Source organism: Mchenga conophoros, linkage group LG4, assembly GCF_057382185.1.
Source record: "Mchenga conophoros isolate Kocher_MC1m ecotype Shallow Benthic linkage group LG4, M_conophoros_male_GT1.1, whole genome shotgun sequence".
Classification (NCBI taxonomy): domain Eukaryota; kingdom Metazoa; phylum Chordata; class Actinopteri; order Cichliformes; family Cichlidae; genus Mchenga; species Mchenga conophoros.
The window spans coordinates 32,170,566-32,191,552 of record NC_140529.1 but is presented as its reverse complement, the minus strand read 5'-3'; the positions used below and the strand labels follow the sequence as shown (position 1 = coordinate 32,191,552).

The 20,987-nt window shown below is 39.8% G+C and overlaps 2 protein-coding genes across 2 annotated transcripts; both read right to left on the bottom strand.

Moving 5' to 3' along the window:
* Positions 1–12,467: 12,467 nt before the first annotated feature.
* On the bottom strand, positions 12,468–14,276 carry tcap (titin-cap (telethonin)). Its single transcript, XM_085271844.1, has 2 exons — positions 13,973–14,276; positions 12,468–13,728 (listed from the first exon to the last, which is right to left on the bottom strand). Exons 1-2 carry the CDS (start codon positions 14,119–14,121, stop codon positions 13,338–13,340), a joined length of 540 nt encoding a protein of 179 aa, XP_085127970.1. The 5' UTR covers positions 14,122–14,276; the 3' UTR covers positions 12,468–13,337.
* A 3,295-nt stretch (positions 14,277–17,571) lies between these two features.
* Positions 17,572–20,948, bottom strand: LOC146576518 (melanoregulin). Its single transcript, XM_085271842.1, has 5 exons — positions 19,825–20,948; positions 19,557–19,719; positions 19,251–19,341; positions 19,003–19,169; positions 17,572–18,512 (listed from the first exon to the last, which is right to left on the bottom strand). The coding sequence occupies exons 1-5, from the start codon at positions 19,920–19,922 to the stop codon at positions 18,309–18,311; spliced, it is 723 nt and encodes a 240-aa protein (XP_085127968.1). The 5' UTR covers positions 19,923–20,948; the 3' UTR covers positions 17,572–18,308.
* Positions 20,949–20,987: the final 39 nt, after the last annotated feature.

Genomic DNA, 20,987 nt, shown 5'->3' with positions numbered 1-20,987 from the left:
ACTGAAATTTTCTCACATAATCATCCCCGGGGTTTACAGAGAATGGCCTAAAAGAGTAAAAGTATCCAGTGAGTGACAGTTCTCTGGGAGAAAATGCCTTGTGGATGTCAGAGGAGAATGGACAGGCTGCTGTAAGCTGACAGTAACTCAAATAACCACTTGTTAGGTATGCAGAAAAGCATCTCTAAAGAGGAGATACATTACAGCATCAGATCCTGTTAGCTGAAGTTAAAGTTCACTAAGGCTCACCAAAACTGAACAAAAACTGAAAAACGTTGCCTGGTTTGATGAGTCTCAATTTCTGCTCTGACATTTTAAAGGTAGGGTCAGAATTTGGTGTAAACATCATAAAAGCACAGACCTATTATGTTTTTTGATTTGATTTGAGCTATTGCGGATGGTGTAATTGTGTGGAGGATATTTTCTTGACAAACTTTGAGGTATTTAGTGCCAATTAAGTATCATTTAAATGCTACAGCTTAGCTGCTGACAACATCCACCCATTTATGACCACACTGTATTTTCTGATTTCAGTTTCCAACAGGATACATCATGTCACAAAGCTTAAATCAAAGTGTTTTCTTGAACATGGTAATGAGTTTGCTCACATTCACAGCTCTCAGTCCAACAGGCCAAGTTTGGTATGTGGTGTAACAGGAGATTGACATCATGGATGTGCAAACAATCTGCAGCAACTGTGATGCTATCGTGTCAATATATATCTTGACATCTATATCTATCTATATATAAATAGATATACATAGATCAGTGTTGTTCCAAAGCCACAGTTTGACTGATCACTCCCATTGTTTGTGTTGTTTCCAATGACACATAACATCAACACCTATTTGCGACCTGCTGAATGCTCAAAAGCACTCTGAACTTTGCACATGTAAAAGTGATTTAAATCATAAATTTTTTTCTTATTCGGCTATATTTTTTTAAAATAAAGTCTACATCCTTCAAGTTACATTACCAAGAACATCTATACTTAGTTTTTAATATACATGTAAATGGTAGATATTTTTTACTTTGACATTTTCCCCCCTGGCAGTCAAAGTTATGAAAGTCTAAGTTATGATGAAGACTAATCATATCCACTGAGATTCACAAAAACAAGCCCAGAGAGGGTGGATGCTTTTTTCGGTTGGCATTGCAGAGTTTTATTTCTGTGAATTAGTTGCTCTGCTTTTGGTTTCCAAGTGAGCCTAATTACACAACCTGCCTGTTGCATACTGTGGGTCAGTGCAGTGATCACAGACAGAGGGTGTGTGGTATATTCTGTGTGGGTGATTGCATGTGTATATATGTATTTTGTATTTTGGCTCCTTGGCAACCTGCTACATTGGGCTTCCTTACATCAGTAAACGGGTTACAGTTACATAGTGAGGAGCTTATGAGCTCTCACATAGGGATTAGATGGATTTTTTTCAGCTGTAAGATAAGATAAGATAAGATAGAACTTTATTAATCCCTCGGGTGGGTTCCTCTGGGAAATTCGACTTCCAAAAAGCACAGCAACGACCGAAGTTACAGTTACAGAATTGTTATATATATATATATATATATACACACACACACACACACACACACATATATAAATACAGAGACAAATATAAATAAAATATACAAAGGGGATAAATAGAATAAATAGGAATAAAAAATAAAAATACAAGTGAATTGCACATTTCAAGTATTGAGTCTATTGCACTGTTGACTATTTACAAAAAGTATTGCACAAGGTATTGTACAGTGAGGTGAAGAGGCACTACAGCTTAGTTGTTCCCCCCTCCTTTGTCCTCCTGTTTCCCCTCCCTCTCCCCTCCAGAGAGGAGTTAAACAGTTTGATGGCGTGTGGGACAAAGGAGTTTTTAAGTCTGTTAGTTCTTGTCTTGGGGAGAAGCAACCTGTCACTGAACAGACTCTTCTGATTGTTTATGGCCGTGTGCAGAGGATGCCCAGCATTGTTCATAATGTCCATCAGTTTCTTTAGTGTCCTTTTCTCTGCCACTGTCACCAGAGTGTCCAGCTTCATGCCGACCACAGATCCAGCCTTCCTGATCAGTTTCTCCAGCCTGGATGAGTCCCTCTTTGCTGTGCTGCTCCCCCAGCACACCACAGCATAGAAAAGATGATCCATGTGCTTTTTAGATGTTGCCTGTAAATTTACTTTACTGTAAATTCCTCTTTACTGTAAATTCCTAAGTTAATTTGTAAATTTTTGTAGTAAATTGTAAATATTGTAAAACTTTTCTTCTGTCATTTAATGGTCGGGCATTGTACAGCTACAAGCATTTCACCCCCATGTCATACTGTGTATGGTTGTGTGTGTGTGACAAATAAAATTTGAATTTGAATTTGAATTTGAATTTGAATTTGAAATGTGCATTATTAGAATTCAATATTTATTACTAAAGCTCTTTATCTGTTTTTGTGCAGTTTAAACCTCAGTTACAAGCCTTGAGTCTTAAGTGTTTATGCAATAATTTCTGCTTGAAGGTCTGATGTTTGAAATGTTCATTGTTTTGGGAACAATAAACCTTCTCTCTCAATAAGTGGCGCCTCAACTCTTGTATAGGTTCATGCTGCATTTTATTCTAAGCCACTGTGCCTTCAGGCAGAGAACCTCATTACAGTCCTATCTGTCCTCCCCACGCTCTTCAGCCCACCACTGCCACCATCCCGCAGACCATGATGCCTCCTGCGATGCTCCTTCCATTAGGCCCCGGTGGTCACGTCAAGAAGGCTATGGCACACTGTCACAAAGCACAAACAAAATCTCAGGATTCCATACTCACTGCTCTTCTTGCCTGTCTGTCACATTATGGGGCTTGCTAGCAAGGACTCAAATATATTATTTATGGTCTGCTCTTGAGCTTGGACAACTGCATAAAATGTGTGCGCGTATATGAGTTTATGTTCAGGTTTTGTGTTCAAGTGCTGCTGCAGTCTTACTTCTTGACAATTTACAAAGGTGTCATTCAGAATATTTAAATGAAGTTTTTTACAAAACAGCTGTAATGACAGTCAAGCCTAGATTCTGTAACTGGCACAGTGCTACTTTTTATTATGTTATAACTTGTAATCTTGTTCAACGTGTAAAGAAATGCAACAAGTAAAACATGTGTGGTGTAATTAGATGATTTGTCATCACATCACATGCCCAATCATTAGATTAGATTAAATTAGACCAGAGCAATGCTTTATTGTCACTGTGCAATGCACTGATAGAAAGCCAATTAAACGTAGTTAGCACAGAAACAGAAGTGCAAAAGAAAGAACACGTTCATACAGTAGAATTAAAGCACTGGTGTATGGAATTAAAGTGCTGCAACATGTGTAATGCTATAACTTACAGTATGTATATGTTTATATGTATATATTTGATGTGATTGTTTTTATGTGAGGTATACAAATGTCAGGTGACTTCTGCTACATGTAAATTTTCCCACGTTGACAAATCAATATATCTATCTATATAGGCTGTTTTATGTACAATGTAACTACAGTATTTGCAGTTGGATGTGCATGTGATATCATCAGAGGGCAGAATAACCTCAGAGGTTCACACAGCAAGGGCACTGGTCAATACATAGAGTTTAGCAGGGTCACAGTCTCAGGAAAAACCTCTTCCCGAGCCCGCTTGTGTTGGAGCGGCGGCTCCTGTAGAGCTCATCAGATGGAAGACAATTAAAAAGTAGATATGTGGGAAACATCCCTGATAAAGCTTTTTGCCCTGACAAGGGAGGTTTTTTTGATCAATGTTCTCAGTGGTCTGCAAATGGATGCCAGTGATCTGCTGGGCAGTTTTCACCACCCAGTGCAGTGCTTTTGCTTTTTTTTTTTTTTTTTTTAAAGCAGTGCAATTGCTATACTACACTGAGATGCAGCTGGTGAGAATACTCTTGTTAGAACAGCAGCAGAGGTCCATTAGTATCCTAGGAGACAGATGAGCTTTCTTAAAGCTCCTCAGGAAGTGAAGACACTGATGTGCTTTTTTGATCAGAGTAGGGTAGTTCAGAGGCCAGGGGAAATCACGGGAGTTGTGGATGCCAATAAAGATTTATACACTTTCTACTGCATAAGCACTGATGTAGATATGGATGTGTGCATGGCTAATGGTTCACATGAATTCCATAATGATCACCTTTATCTACTTCTCAGCTACATGCTGAACCTCATCCCTGTAAGCAGTCTTGTTGTCTCCCTCATCAGTCATATCTCTGTGCTGTCTGAAGTTTACTATGATGTCGGAGTCATAAATAATAGTGCAATCATGGGTGAAGAGCAAGTAGACAAGAGAGCTCAGCAACCATCCTCGTGGCACCCTATTATTCGAGGTGAGAAGGGAAGAGGAGAAGTTGGCTAGCCATAGATTCAAGTTACAGACTGATGCCATATGTTGTATGTGAGGATGCAAAAGACTCTCAGGCAGACGTAGTAAAACAGAAATGTCTTATTGAGGCTGGTGACCAGAATGCAAAAACAATCAAACAAACACAGAATAAAAAGAAAAACTGAAAACTTGGGATGGTCACTATAATTCTGCACCAGTGGAGTTGGGAGACACAAAGGATAGATGAACAGACGCTCTGATAAAGGGCAATGGGCAACTGAGACGATACATACACATGGTGGTGATTAGAGGAAGTGGAAACAGCTGCGGCGAATAAGACACAAGTGAATCAAATCACAGCAGACGGGACAAAAGAGCTAAACTAAAACACACCGTGTCACAAAGCTCATGATAATGAGTTTGCTGTACTCAAATGGATAACACAATTACAGCTCTCAGTCCAACAGAACAACTTTGTAATTTGGTGCAAAAGGACTTTCACATCATGGATGTGCAAACAATCTGCAGCAACTGTGATACTATCATGTCAGTATATGTATTTTATTAAAAATAAAAGCAGAAGAGTGACAGCTTAACTGGGAAAACACAAACACATGAATAAAGTTAACACAGGATACTTGACACAAGTGGATAGGACACTAATTCTGAGATAACTGAGAACTGAAAGCTAGAATAAATGCACTAACAATGCACAAAACATAAATAAATATTAAATAAATCAGGATTCAACATAACAGAATAATCAAATTAACACTAGAAAGTCCAAAAACACAGAAACACTGGGTCAAATGACCCATGGGAGCACGGAAATCAGCTGCTGAATTCAGATACTGAATTCTGAACTGTAATCAGTGATCAGGATTCTGACATAAATGTTGGGGCTGTGCAAATGGATAAGGGTAGAGTGAAGTGTCTAGAGGTGACACTTTCTTCTGATCTGTTGGTGAAATGGGCAAATCTATGGGGTCTAAGCAATAGGAAAAAGGATTTTAGGTATAAAAGAGAGTCTTTCAAAGCATTTTACAATGATAGGGATGAATGCAACATGACAGAAATCATTAAGGGCTGCAGAGGAGGAGTATTTTAGCATGGTGGTAGTAGATTTTAAGCTTAAAGGGATAATTAATGACAAGCCTGGGTTCGGTTTAAATGGAAATTTCATCACTGTTTTTATCTTGAAGTTTTCTGCTCATGGATCACACAATGTCTTTGGCAGAAATGAGGCATAAACTATAGACAGAGTGGTGATTATCTAAGACTGGACACACGTCTTTGTTGCATTGGAGGGATGATATAATTTTGTCAGTTCTGCCATTAACATTAGGATCACTAGTTGCCATGGTTACAGGTAATTTTGTTTAGCTCATTTTCTTTCATTTCATGTTGAGGTAAAATTTGGTGTTGTTAATATGAATCTGTTATTCTGAACATGTGCTGAATATGAAACCCTCATTTTGTTTTTTAAGATAACAAAAAGTGAAAACACTGAATTTGAAACCCAAGCATACCACACACACACACACACACACACACACACACACACACACACACACACACACACACACACACACACACACTAGATGTTATATTTGAAAAAAATGACCACATGTGTGCTGAGCTCAGCCAGCCATCCTCTGTTTCACATGAGCCACGTGTTCCTTGCATGAGCAGTCCTTGGTATCATTACTACATTATTTACTGTATAAAAATATTTAATCCTCTGAAGATGGTGAGTTATCCCACAGCTTTCCAAGTTACTGAAAGTTGCATCATTGTGCTTCAGAAAAAAAAGAAAGGAACTGTATCATTTATTAAGGTGACAAATATTGCTTGAATGGATTGTCAGCACATACGTGTATCATGAGTTTTGAAATGTAGGCAACTTCCCTTGACTCTTTGTTGCGTGCTAGGCCTTTAATAATTTAGTGGGGTGAGTCATTGCCGAACAAATCTTAAGTGACAAGACGGTGAAAAAAAATTGAGCTTGGCACTGCACAATGACCACGTCTGCTTGACACAATGTGGGTTAATCACTGAGTCACCCTGAGGGAGGCGAAACAGAATTGCAGGCAGATAAAATAGATAAGACAATTGGACAACCCTCAGATGGTGACATGTGTGTGTGTCCATGTATGAGTAGGCAATATTAATACTATACAGTGGAGCTGATGAGCACCCAGAATTCCCAAATCCACCCGATCATTATGAACAAGAGGACCGTGGGGGCTCTAATGAAACAACAGTTCTTCTTTAGTTTGGGTTCAGTTGAGTTCAGTACATTTTCTAGATCAGGTTAGATTTGATTAAACAATTTAAATTCTATTAGGAATAAAGAAGAGAATCAAAAATGAATATGAGCTTCACCATCATGAAATCCAAAACCACATTAAATTGAAGTGTCACCTTTTAAAGCCTCATCACCTTTTGATAAACACTAATAAATAGATTTTACAAAACTGAATGATTTTTACTTAATTTCACTTAAGAGTAAGAGCCTTTCAACTCAGTAAGATTATATAACTGATTCCACTCATTGTAGAAACACTGATGTTTGGGATACTTTAGACTTAATCTTAATTATTTTTAATATTGGAATGTTTCTTTAAATGTACATTGGATACACAAAAACTTTATACAGAGTTTCAGAGTAGTTAGTTACATAGACAGACAGACATGGACCAGAGTGTTGATGACTTTTACCCACTATGTTGATGACTTTTACCCACTCAGGGACCCCACACTGTAACTTTACACGGTCTGGCACTTCATGGCTGAGTTGTGGTGGTTCCCAAACATTACCACCTGTGTTACAAAGTTTCACTTGAACAAAGTGAGGTCTTTAAATTGACCAGTTTTTCCATTTTCCCCCACAAATATTGTAAAGGCAGACTGCATGGCTAGGTGCTTGATTTTATACACCTGTGGCAACGGTACCAAAACCCCCTGATGTCAAAGAACGTGGCTAGTAGTTTTGTTCATATAGAAGACAAAATCGCTTAAGACATGATTTTTAAACATTTTGTGTTGCATGGTTTGAAAAATGTATCACTGACAAGGATACCAGAAAAAGAAATCAACTGAGGTTGATGATCCATTGCAAGTGCTTTCTCTGTTCTTGGTAGTTTGCTATAAAAGTTGGTACGCAAATTTATTAGCACAAAGCATGGATTGTAATATAATCTTGTAGCAAGTCCTCTAGCATGACCATTTCATTAAAAACCCATGCTGTATCCAGTGCTAAACCTACTAAAAATCATCAACACATTTACATTGCCAGGATGTTAATTCAAGTAATGTGAGCATGTAGCACATGTACAGATCAAGGAAACAGCACGGCTGCCAACACTTGGCACTGAGGAGCCATTCACCTTTTCCTGTATAGCTTAAAAGTATCTAATTTTTTGGTATGTAATCAAAAATAGAGAGAAAGAACGTTTTTAAAAAGTGAATCGGGATGGCAATTACTAAAATGCAATGCCATAAAACTAAATAGAAATGAGTTCAGTAATTGTCAGGGTTACTGAACTGAAGTTTTAACAGTGAAAACTTTGTTATGACTAAATTCTCTCACTGAAAAATTAATCTGAGCTGTTTTTCTCCTTCACTCTGTCAGGTTCCCAGAGACTAGGTTCTAATTCAAGAGAATGAGGCCGACCCACAGATGCTCATCGCTATTACCCAGTGCCCAGTACATGTCCTGCCCTGCCTCAGGCCACTCAGAACTATGAAGACAAAAACACAGACATGGGTGATGTCTATTACATTTAATATGGCAACTAATTATTGCTAGTGCACAGTATTAACTATCAGATTAAATTTTAAAACTAATCAAGACATAGAATGATCAGATTCATTTTCCTTTAGCTCTTTTTGCCTCAAATCATTATCTGCCAGCAGGTTTAGTTTTCACAGGAGGAACCAACATTTATTTTACACAGACAGAGCAAATATAAGATTTTAATTAAACTCAAAGTCATTTTTCAGACACAGCCTCACTGTGTGTATATTTATTCATGAAAATCACTACTGCGTGGCTCAAATGTACTCATAATTTGGAAATTATAGTGACCATTTCTGCTAATTTGGATGGCATATATTTAAGTAGATTTTTTTATGATGTAGTAGATTTTTTTTTTTTTAGCCTTATGCATAACAATGAAGCAAAATGAAGCAAGAATGTCTGCTAAACGTCTGTGCAAGGACATTTCTTAACCAAGCAATCATACATCAGAAAAACAGAAAAACCAAGAAATGTTGTTTCGGGTAGCAGGTTGGATGTGCAGCTGCAGCTGGAAAATGACATCCACATATTGAAAGTCTATAGAAAGTACTTCCCTGGTACAAATTTCTGAGAATTTTCATTCCGTTTATGAAAAATTAAATGGTAAATGGCCTGCATTTGTATAGCGCTTTACTCAGTCCCTAAGGACCCCAAAGCGCTTTACACTACATTCAGTCATTCACACACTGGCAATGGAAAGCTACGTTGTAGCCACAGCTTCCCTGGGGCGCACTGACAGAGGCGAGGCTGCCGGACACTGGCGCTACCGGGCCCTCTGACCACCACCAGTAGGCAAACATGGGGTTAGTATCTTGCCCAAGGATATTTGGCATGCAGCCAGGAGGCAACCTGGGATCGAACCACCAATCTTCTGATTAGTGGCTGACCTGCTCTGCCACCTGAGCTACAGCCACCCTAATTAAAAATTAATTTGTAATAACTATAGCGGTCCAATTTTTAAATCATAAAATCTAGGAATAACATTAAGTCATGTGCCAACCATTTAAAATTTTTCTCAAATTACTGATGAGACTCAAAATTATGCACCCAATCATGTGTATACCCTTTTTTTGTCACAGGACTTTTGATCATAACTTACACTCACCAGTCATTTTGGGAGGTACACCTTTTCAGCTGCTTGTTGATGCAACTATATAATCAATTTCATGGCAGCAACTTGCATTTAGGCATTTAGACCTGGTCAAGGTAACCTGCTGAAATTCAAACAAAAAAAGAATCAGATTGGGGAAGAAATGTGATTTAAATGACACTGATCATTGTGTCGTTCTTGATGCCAGACAGGCTGGTCTGAGTTTTTTAGAAATTGCTGATCCACTGGGATTTTCCCTCAAAGTTTCGAGTGTTTACACAGACATGTCCAAAAAAGAGAAACTCTTCCATGAGCGGAAGTTCTCTGTGTAAAAATGTATTGTTGATGCCAGAGGTCAAAGGACACTGGCCAGACTGCTTCCACGTGATAGGAAGACAACAGTAACTCAAATAGTCACTCGCTATAACCAAGGTAACTTGAAGCAAACAGGCTGCAGCAGCAGAAGATTACACAGGGCGCCACTCCTGTCAGCTCAGAACTGAGAATACAATTTATGAGGGCTCACAAAAATTAAATAAACAGGAAACTGCAAACTATTGTCTGATCTGATAAATCTCCAATTCTGCTGTTGCATTTCTATAGTAAGGTCCGAATTTGGCATAAATATCATATAAGAATAATGTCATTCTACCTTGTATTAACAATTTAGGATGCTTTGACAGATGTGATGGTATAGAAGATATTTTCTCAGGACACTTTGAGCCTCACGGTGCCTCATTTAAATTCCAGGGCCTAGCTGAGTATTGCTGCTCACCATATCCATCCTGTTATCACCACAGTGTTTCTATCTTCTGATGTCTGCTTTCAACGGGACGATGCAGTATATCACAAAGCTCAAATGTTCTAAAAGGGGTTCATTGAACATAACAAAGTACTAAAAGGCCTCTACAGTCACCAAAACTTAAGCCAATAAAGCACGTCTGGGGTGTGGTGAAGCTGGAGATTTGCATCTTGGATGTACATCAGCTACATAGACTACTCTGGACTGTATTTCCTTCACCTTATTAAATATATGTTCATATTAATTAGATTAAGTTATGAGGGAAAAGGTTGTCCACCCTGATACTAGCGAGGTGTACTTAATAAACTGACCAATGAGTGTAGGCAAAAGCAGTTATATGTGTGTTTAGGCTATCTCATTGTTGCCTGACAAATTCTTCTGGGACTGCAGATGTCAACTCGATCCCCGCAGCAGGTAAAACCATCCACGCAGCAACACCCAGCCAACAGCCAATTAACACGGTCTACTAGTGATGTCATTGGGGCCTTTTGAAACAGCATGAATGACAAAGAGGTGACAACAGCAAGCATCACAATAATTGTGATGAGAAGGGTACTGATTGGGGCCACTGCTTGTGATTATGGCGCAGTTGATTGTGGATGGCTGAATAGATGAGTTAATCAGAAGCTTTAGATCTCTGTAATGTTTTGTCTTTGTTCTTTTTACAAAGGACAACAGTGCTGCCAAGGCAGAAGAAGAGAAGAAGGGAAGATAATTATTAATGCTTTCACCAGCTGGGTTTTGCAATGGGCAACAAAGATGATGATTTCATCTTTATGTTTGATGTTTACTTATTTATTGCAAATATATACATCTGATTTTTTATGAAAGATAAAAAATTTCTTTTTTCCTTTTCTTTTTTTAAGTCTTTGTTCAACTTACACTACCCAAATTATCCAGTAGGTAGCAGCAACACATGGTGACATCTATCACAGAAGCACGACGAGAAACAGACAACAAGCAAGATGCTTCAAGCATCAGTGGTGACTCTGCATGCTTAAAGCATATATGCCATGAGAGACATTAGGAAAAGCACCTCTCGCAGTGTGCCACTGTTTGATCTTCTCTTATTGACACAGTGATGACTATTTCTTCTGTTCATGACAGGAAACATTGTCCATGTAGATGAAAATAGTTTTCATTCAAATGTTGGGTATGTTAAAAAATAAGAAAGTAGGCAAGAAAACAGGCAAGGTCAAGTTTAATCCCCATCCCACACATGAGTTAAGACAGTTGGACCCAAATCTCAAAGTTCACATTAACCTACTTGCAGCAGCAGATAGGGTAAATTTGCCAAATACAGAAAGGACCTTGCAGCCGAGACGGCTGAGGCACAGGAAAAAATCTCAGTGTCAATTTAATGGATTTGTCTCTGACAACGCACGCCATCTCAATTTTCACATTCCTTGGCACCTGCTGAAAATTGTTTCGAGGTTCGAAACCTTCGTTCATTTGGAGTTTGAAATCTCGATTGTACTGTGACAGCGCTGAGTAGTTAGCACAGTGTTTCAGCAGCAGTGTGGGAGGGTGATTTAAAAGATAGAGACTGAAGCCAGCACACCCAGATCTCAGATAAAACACTAGGATTAAGAGCTCAAATGGGAAGAGCGTGCCTTCGTGGCTGTCTCTCGCCTGTCTCCAGGGCAATGCGAATGTTTACCCAGCTATTAATATCAAACCACCACGCGTTGCCTATCACACAGAGACAATGAGTCAGAAGGGGTTAAAGAGACAAATATAATCAGCGGAGGAATTAAGTTTCATTGGAAAAGGGCAGCTAATGCCAGGAGTAATAATTGATAAGTTAGACTGAGTAAATTGTACATAGAGATATAGTGGAGATGGGGTGAGGCAGTACTTCTATTTCAGCTGTGCACACTAAGAGCGGATGAGTGCATTCTGTGATTGAGAACAAACACATGAAAGATAAATGAGGGACGTAAAGTGGGGTCTGTTTTAAAGGGTGGAGGGCACAGTGAAAATGCATTCTTATCTAAATTATAGTTGACAGATCCCCAGCTGTTTATGCATCTTTGTCTCATAACGGAGCATGTGCATGCATGTTTTCATAATGCAAGTGATCCTTTGTTCTGTTACCGGAACAAGTCATGGTTTGGGCTCTAACCTCTGGTTGCTGCGTGCATATTTATTTGCATATTTATATTTATTTTCTCCCTTTCTTCCACCCACAACCAACTGACCTCAGGAACCAATACATTTTCATCCATTCTATTATATTGTTCGGTTTACATAGTGGTAAACCTGCAGGTCATTGTAGAGCTATTGATGTCCCTCCCGAATCCTTGGAAAAACAATCTACTCTATATTAGGCTTTAATCATTTGCTATTTTCTTTCATGTTGTACCACAAATAAAATGTAATCAAATTAAGTTTATGTTGCACTTCAGGCATCAACCATAAAGACAGAGACGTGATGAGTAGTTCACCTTTTATTAGTAAAAATAATAGATGTCTAACAAAATATTACAGCATTGTTGCACACAATTCAGATTCATTTACATGACCACAGGTATTCTAAGCTATAACAGTATCTGTTCCTCTATCAGATATAAATATGAGCTGCCACTCGACTAAAAAGGCAGATCAGTTAATGCACATTAAAAAAAAGGTTATTGGTTTTCCTAAGTTACTGTGATTAGACGTGCCAACACTCACACAGAGAGGGACACACACACGCGTTTGATCTTGCCAGTGCATTCTGTACCCTTCACACAGATGAAAGACTGGCAGGCAGTCCTGGAGGCTGACCAGCTCTAAGGCATGTTTCCTGATCCCTCAGCCCTCCATTTCCTCTCTGATTCTTCCCTTCTCTTCCCATCCTTTGTTATACTTTACCATCTATTTATTTATTCTGAACACTTTCATTTACACCATGAAGACTGTACTTTCCGATACGCAAAGAAAGGGCAAAAGAAATGGTTAAGGTGCACCAGTGCATATAAATGTTAGGTCACGCTGAACGATTAACAGATATGTCGAGGCCAGCTGGCCAGCACATGCAGAGATTGGCTTTGGCACAGCTAAGAGAACACCTTGCTTCCCTGTCCCAATGCAAACATCTTCTCATAACCATTTCTAATACCAATCACTATAAAATGCCAACAATGACAAGATATGAGATTTAGAGTGCTAAACTTCTACAGTATTAGGTGTCACTAGAGGTAAATCTATATACATCTTGTCATAATGTTTCCAGACACACTCTGCTTATTGAATATTCTTTCCCATCTGTCATCCTTCTCGTCTCTCCCTAGCATCCCATCTTTTTCTTTTGTCCTTTTGTTTTTCACCCTCTCTGGGCCTCCTGAGACATGGAGCGCCCCAGGGCTTTGGGTGCTTTGGCAAACTCCATGAGGGTCGGCTTGACTGGAGGGAGATCTCTGGTGATTTCATCCACCGTCCTCTTGCTGGGACACACTCCATCTGGAGTGGGAAATGGCTGCAGGTCCTCCAATGTGTGTGGCGCTCCACGTCCGAGCCTGACGCCCAGCTCTGCGGGGGTAAAGATGGGCAAGGGGAGGGTGTTTCTCTTTGGAAGCAACTGGTGCTCCCTGACCCCTCTTTCCACTGTGCCCACCCTAAAGACACCAGAGGGACACTTCTGTGTCAGTGAACGTGCCTGCCACTGCCGGGACAGAGTCTCCCCACGAGAAGTGTCGTTCATGTTCATGGTCTGCCTGTGGGCATCAAAGGAAAGTTGAAGTTAGAAACTACTGAGGGCCTTATTGTAATTTACCTTCCCAATTAACATTTAACTGCTTTTCACTATGAGAATAATTTTCAAGTCAATCTTCATCCATATTTTATGAGAGTAAGAAAAGTTTGAAATTACAGCCTAGTGAATGTTTTCCTCTCATTTAAAAGCAACTTATCATATTATAGGGTCTTACCTATAATAAGACATGATCTCATTGGTCCTACCTGTCTTGAGGTTGAGTCTTGAGACTAACGCTGTGCCAGTCAGCAGTATAGCTCTCCCTCTGAGCCTTGTTGTCTTCCCTCACACTGCAGGTCAGCTCAGCTCCCACCAGCACACCATTGCTCTTCTCCAGCACGGTACAGATTGGCATCTTCTCAGGTGCAGATAGATTTATCGCCTTGAGTGGGTCTTGTTGATCAGTCCTAAGGTAACAGGAAACAGTGATGCTTCAGTCGGCTTTACTTCTACTCTTCCACTATCTCTGTCCTTCTTAGTGCTGTCTATGTCCAGGCTTAGGACTGTCCACAGCTTTTATAGATGCTCTGTTTCTATTTTAGATTCATGTTGTCACTCTACAATCAGTGTGCTTGGACATCTGACACCAAGTCCTCCGTGCCTCATTCCCTGACAGCTGGAAGTTTCCCTGCAGTGGGGTTCAGGGGTAATATGGCTGAAAATCCCCTGATTCTCAAATTGAATGCTGGGCCTGCTCTTGTAATCACTCAGCCCAACTCTTTCCACTTCACCTGTGATCACAGAGGGGGAAATATTACAGAAACTATGGATGGAATAATGTAAACATGTACACAGACAGACACAAATGGTTTAGACTTAGCAGAGGAATCTTAATAAGATTATAGCCATGATATACACAAAGCAGCAAAGGAGAGCCAACCGAAGCCAACCCTGTAGAGCCAGAAACTACCCACTAATTTTCAGTCCAGTTCTTTCTTTTTTCTTTTTTGTAAACAGTTACTTAAAAATCCATCACGTGACTCGACGGTTTTAACTAATTATAAGCCAATCTTCAACCTTCCTTTCATCTAAAAAAAATCTTGAAAAAGTAGATGTAAAACAGCTTACTGATAATCTGCAGAGGGATGGTTTATTTGAAGAGTTTCAGTCAGGTTTCAGAACTCATTACAGTACAGAAGAAGCTTTAGCGAAGGTTACAAGTGATCATCTTATAGCCTCTGACAGTGGACTCATCTCTGTGCTCTGTCATGGTTTGGGGGATTTTGTCAGAGTAGATTGATGCAACCCTCAGATTTTGATTCACAATGCAGTTCTATCTGGCGTGTTAAGTGTTTGACTGCTTCAGTTTTTCAGCATGACATTGATCCCAAACACACTCCCAATGGAGGAAAAGAATATATATATGGAAAAACACAATGGAGCACTATTAGTCATGGATTGAAACCCATATTTCTAAAGATGACTGAAGAATTTCTGAAGAAATTACAAAAGCTTGCCTACCAGCATTCAGGTTAAAGAATAAAGGTGGCCATACCAAGCTAACTTTTGCAGTCTAATTTGATGATTGGCAGCACACGCCATCTCTTGGATCAAAATTCATGAGTAATTTGCTTGCTTATAATGTAAGATAAACAAGCAAATACCTGACTAAATATTTATAACAACATGGGAAAATTATCTAAAGTTTGTGTTAACCACAATATTTTAGACATGAAGCCAAAAAACATCAAAATGAGAACCAGGATAAAGAAATGCAAAATTATGTCCATGCTTTAGGACAGCATTTGTCAAGCTAGCTGACAAATTAGCATTTCACACACTTGCCTAAGTATTGTCACCTCTGGCTCCAAAAAACAAAAATAACACGGAAGCTATAGAGGGTGTAAAATGTGAGTTCACAAACCACATTATGTCACAGTGGCAACATCCATCTTTTATATACAGTCAGTTGTGAGAAAAATGGTGAAAAAGCCATACAAATAGCAGTGTCATTTTTCTCATGCTGTTTTTTTTATTCATAATACAGCTTTGAATAAGTTTATACCCCCGCCAGGCTTCATGACAACATCATACCCCCTCATTAGATGCCATTACACTGCGCTGTCTCACAGTAGCAGTGAGAGCTCAGTCTCCAGTGATTCATTACCTCAGTGAAAGAGCGCCATGCAGGCCATAATCAACTCGGGTTACAGGCTGTGAAACACACACACACACTCACCTCTGACAGTTATCTGCTGGTCTGATGTTACTACCGATTCCCGTTTCTGACTCACTAATCCACATCAGGTACTGATATCATCATATACCAGATATCATATACCTCAGACACAGCATAAAATGTAATCATCCCAAGCAAAAGAAGCCTGATGTGTTAATTGGTTTTTTATTTTATTTTAAGGTTTTTGCTGTACTGTGCCAGATTGTCTGAAAAACAAATATGATCATAACTTTGTGATTCTTTGAGTATATTTCTTGACTTCGGGTAAATTAATGCTATTCCTCACCACTGACTCTTCGTGTCGTGCATATTTAAGGCAACAGTTAAAGGCTAACATCCATTTGCCTGCAAATTCCAAAAATATTTCACTTTTCTTTCAACAATCTCCCAGCAGGCTGCCAGTACATATGTAAAATGTCGCTCAGTGTCATACTGAGAAAAGAAAACGATAAGCATCTCCTGGGTCATTGATTCAGTCATGTTATGACACCATGACAACCTTGAATGCCATTTCAGAAACCCAGTAAGTCACCATGCAAGCTCCTTCTGTGTTGAGGTCATGTCTTATTAGAAGCTACTTTATGTGAAGCAGTCAGTTGTAATACACAGAGTGACAATTTAAATTTGTGCTGTCTATTTATTTGTACACGCACAAGCCAAAATCCAAGAGGCCATCAGATAGCCCTTTCCTAGCTGTTTTCGGGTGAGTCATGCTATGCAAATGGAGCCAGGGGTGTGTGTATAGTTTGTAAAGGTGAGCAGTGATGAGGTTAGGTCTGTCACAGTGATCACCCCCCACCGTCCTCGTCTGTCCACCAGCACAAGGCCTGGCTCGGCCGGGAAGAACTTTGTGTTGCATAAGAGCACCGCCACAGCTGCTGCAAAGTGACATTTAAATGAGCTGTCACCGCAAAAGAGATAGGGAGTAGGTGGGAAAACAGAAAGAGAAGGGCAATTGCAGGATAAAGCCAAGGCTTGTCAGGAGGTGGTAAATATGGCAAAATATTGTGAGAGGGGAACTTTAAGTCGGATTTATTTGTAACACGAAAATGACTTTGGGAGGAGAGAGGAACAGGTCAACCTGACACTTGATAATAAGAAGGGATCTGGCTTTGTATTAATTCCTGCACACAGTATCAACTTTTGTGCTTCATATAACTCAGTTGTTACCAGTTATTTGTGGATCTGTGCGCCATTGTACCATCGGGCTGGTGCCGTGTTCAAACATGTGCCCTCGACAGTGTATTGCTCTCTCTTACATAACAATAACAAACAGCTGACTACCAAAACACCATTATCACCATCCATCTTGCAACCCGGCCTGGTCTCACTGGGACGGTCAGACGCTGGACATGCCACTTCAGAACAGGGACAGAGTCCAAGCCAGCCGTGGATGCACAGCTGACGGGCCACATGAGAGTATACAGACAGATGAAGAAGATTCTTACGTTCCACTTCAAAAGACTGTTGCTCCCATGCCACAGTTTCCATTGCTCAGTATGCTTAACTGAACGTAATTTTAAATATCATTGAAAATTAGAGTCTAGTTCACTCGTTTGAATTTATGTAACTTTATGAATAGCAAGCAACCTGACATGAGAAAGATGCATGTGACATTACATAAAACAGGCTTTAGGCTGGAACTTTATTTCAAGGTAACTTCACACCAAAACACAAACTATCGCATACTTGTATAAATCTTTCACATTTTCAGCAAATTGCTGAACAGGAAAAACATTCTTCCATCTCAGTCACGCAAACAACCAACTTAAAAATTCAACTTACAGTACTCGCATTGCATTTCTTTTTGCTATTCTTCAAATATTTTAAACCACATACAGATTCAAATGAGTTAAAGCAGTGATCATGCAAACACTCTTTCCTGTAAAACCTTTAGAGGAAAGTCTGACATCAGATCGGTGTGCTATTTATTCCGCATTCTTACTGATCATATGATTGAATGAAATGAGTGCTGATAATCATAGGACAGAACTATAAAGAAGCATTGCTCAGAAAAACATAGTTACCCTGAAGGTTCGCAACACATGAACAATGAACCGCCTACAACCCCGATAACACTCTTTGGTGGAGAGAAAAAACACAGTTAATACTCATCCGTGGGATTCATTTCAAAATCTGCAAATCTCCTTTTAGAGTTCGGCCAGACTAAACAAAAAAGAGTCAAGCTAAATGAGAGAGGGGAATATTTTAGCCTAGAACTTCCAAAAAAGCAGCAACAACACTGTATGAGGCAACAAACACTTGAATAAGAGCTATGCAAAGCTGTCAACCAGGTCTCCAGGGTTGATGACTACTGCCCCCTGCTTTGTGTCTCTTATTACTGCAGCCCATAGATCTTGGGCTCAGTCACTCAAGTTTTCATCATCTTTTTCGCTCTGCTCCTCCTCATCTTCCCCTCCTCCGTTCATGGCCCCCATCCTGGCCAGCAGCAGCGGCAGGTTTACGGAGAGACCCGGCGTCTCCTCGTCAGAGTCATCCTTTGGAGGGTAGAAGCGTTTTGCCTTTGCCACAAAATCTTCAGCTATGTCTAGGTACAGGAGACGATCCTGTAAAGAAGGAGAAAAACAACAGGCTGAAGCAAAAGAACGGAACCAAATATGAACACAGACAGAAAAAAAGGTGGGATTTTTGTTGTATCCATAATATGCCAACCTTTCTTTGTCATGATACAAAGCTGAATGAAATCTGAGTTTTTTTGTTTTTTTTTAAAAAGCCGAATTAAATTGCAGCTTCCTACTCTTTTGATGTTACAACTTAAATAAAACTGATATTATTTGGACTAAACCACTTAACCCATCTTAACTCATTACAATCTACACTATAATGAGAGCTGGACAGCCTTGGCAATCTATTAAAGAATAATATCGATCATATTTGCCCATGAATGATGCAGTTTATCTACTTGTGACTCGAACTAAACTTCACAGGGCTGTTTTCAAACCTTAATCAGAAGGCAATAGCAAAGTTAATCTGATTTAGTATGAAGTCAAAGTTCAGTGATGGTGCACTTCCCACCAGCAAGCCCCGTTTTCTCACCAGGATGAAAAGATATCTTTCTGGTGGTGGTTCTTTGTTGCTATTGAAGATGGAGGTCTCAGAGTGAAGTGTGTGAAGGAGGGCACGTGCTCTCGGGGCGTTACGCATGCGGTCATGTGAGCCCCCAGCAGACACAGCCAGCAGAGAGTCTGCTTCTGCCATAAAACCTGGAAAATATGGCAGATAATCTCAGCATGGATTGTCAATAATCTCTCAGACTATAGCATGTCTCATCAGTCAAGCCCCACCTAGATTTTCCAGGATTGTCTTCCATTTCTCTCTGACTTCTCTGCGTGTGTCTCTCATGGCCTCGATATCAACACTCAGACGACGATAGCCCTGGACAAGAAAAGGAGAATAACCTCAAAAGGCATTTAAATTAACCGGATAATCAAATAACCTCTAAAAAGTACTCACAGTGCAATGTAAAATGTTGCATTTCAAATGTAAAATTTGAACTGCAACTTATACAGTTATTTTTAAGCTATTTGTGTCAGATTTTCTTTTTTTCCTCCTTGAAAAAACACATTTTTGTTAGTCCCTGCCCCACATACCGTGGAGCCCATGCGGGTCTTCTGCCTGGCCTGCAGCAGAGAGTAGAGCACCCGGTCATCCTGTCTCTCCGAATGGCTGGGGTCTCCCGGCTCACTCCACAGGTTTGTTTCCTCATCTCGACGCTTCTGGACTTCACGGGTAAAATAGTCCAACGGATCCGCACTGTGCGGTCAGCCAACGCAGACAAGAAGAGACATGAGCTGTTAACACAAATTCAAACATTGGCTGTACGTGATATACATGATATGCTTGTCTGTGTCATCTTACGGTACTAAAGGCTGCTTTTCATCTTCTTCTTCTTCATCATCAGCAACACAGCAGCAGCAGCAGAACTGCATGCAGAACCTGTTAAAGGCTGAACCCATCTATTAAGAACAGAGTCAGCTGGTAGTGGATGTTCACAATGTCAGATAATCCAGAGAGAAGTTGTGTTTCAGTTCTTTCACAAGTGGAACGCCCTCTTGGATGCCAGAGGAGAATCTGTCACAGTCCCTGTGGGATGCTCTGTAGAGATTCTTTACAAAGCGGACCTTAGCCAAAACCTATATTTTGGCAAAGGAAAAAGCAGCTGTGACAACATTCAAGCCCTCCACTAATAAAAAGAACGAATAAAAATCATCATAAATAAGAACAAGTAGGAAAAAAGCTACAAAATAGAGGTCACAGATCTAAAACTCTACCAAGTTTTTAGCTTCCCATTTTCCAGGATTTCACTGGAGCGCCAAATTGATGAGAGGTTTTCCCTCCAGATTATTGGCCTGATGGAAAAGTGCTCAGGCAGATGACGGCAGCCCAAGGACTGATGCTTCTCATCAGCTTTACATGGAGGACAACAAGAGCAGTGGGACGCTTGTGCTCTCATCAAAACAAAAAGAAACACAAATTCCCACACCCACATCCTCAGAAGACAGTCACAGCACAATCATGTGAGCTGCTTCATCTCTCAAGCAATGTGTTTTGCCCCAAGGACAGCAGATCTCTTCTGCAGCAGTAAGATTAATTACACTCCATATCAAGTCTGCCATTGCAGTGTCGATTCAGGGATTATGCAACTGGATTATTTAGCATTACTTAATCGTGTTCTGTGTTTAAATAAACATTTTCTTTGGGGAGTATCAGTTTATTTTTGAAAACTTTTGAAAACGCTTCATGCTTATTTTTGATTAAGTCACACAGAGAACAGTGACCTCTGGCAAAGTTCTGTGAGTGCAGCAATGAAAATCATGCAAGGCTGCAGACACAGGGCGTTATTATTCATAACATAAGCACCCACAGAGAAACATATGGGTAGAAGCTACTCTTGTGTGTATGTATGTATGGATGCAGGAATGGATGGGTAGATAGATAACTACAAGGGTATCTATCTACCTATGTTAAAAAATATATTCAAAAATAAGAGCACAAGATTTATACAAGTTAATACAGATACT

Bases quoted from the DNA above. Each gene is read 5' to 3' on its own strand.
- tcap (XM_085271844.1), bottom strand. From the start codon at position 14,121: ATGCCAATCTGTACCGTGCTGGAGAAGAGCAATGGTGTGCTGGTGGGA. The intron at 13,729-13,972 runs GTAGGACCAATG...TGATGCCCACAG, and splicing joins AAGACTCAACCTCAAGACAG to GCAGACCATGAACATGAACG.
- LOC146576518 (XM_085271842.1), bottom strand. From the start codon at position 19,922: ATGGGTTCAGCCTTTAACAGGTTCTGCATGCAGTTCTGCTGCTGCTGC. The intron at 19,342-19,556 runs GTATGTGGGGCA...TTTCTTGTCCAG, and splicing joins AGACCCGCATGGGCTCCACG to GGCTATCGTCGTCTGAGTGT. The intron at 18,513-19,002 runs GTGAGAAAACGG...CCTTCTTTACAG, and splicing joins AAAGATATCTTTTCATCCTG to GATCGTCTCCTGTACCTAGA.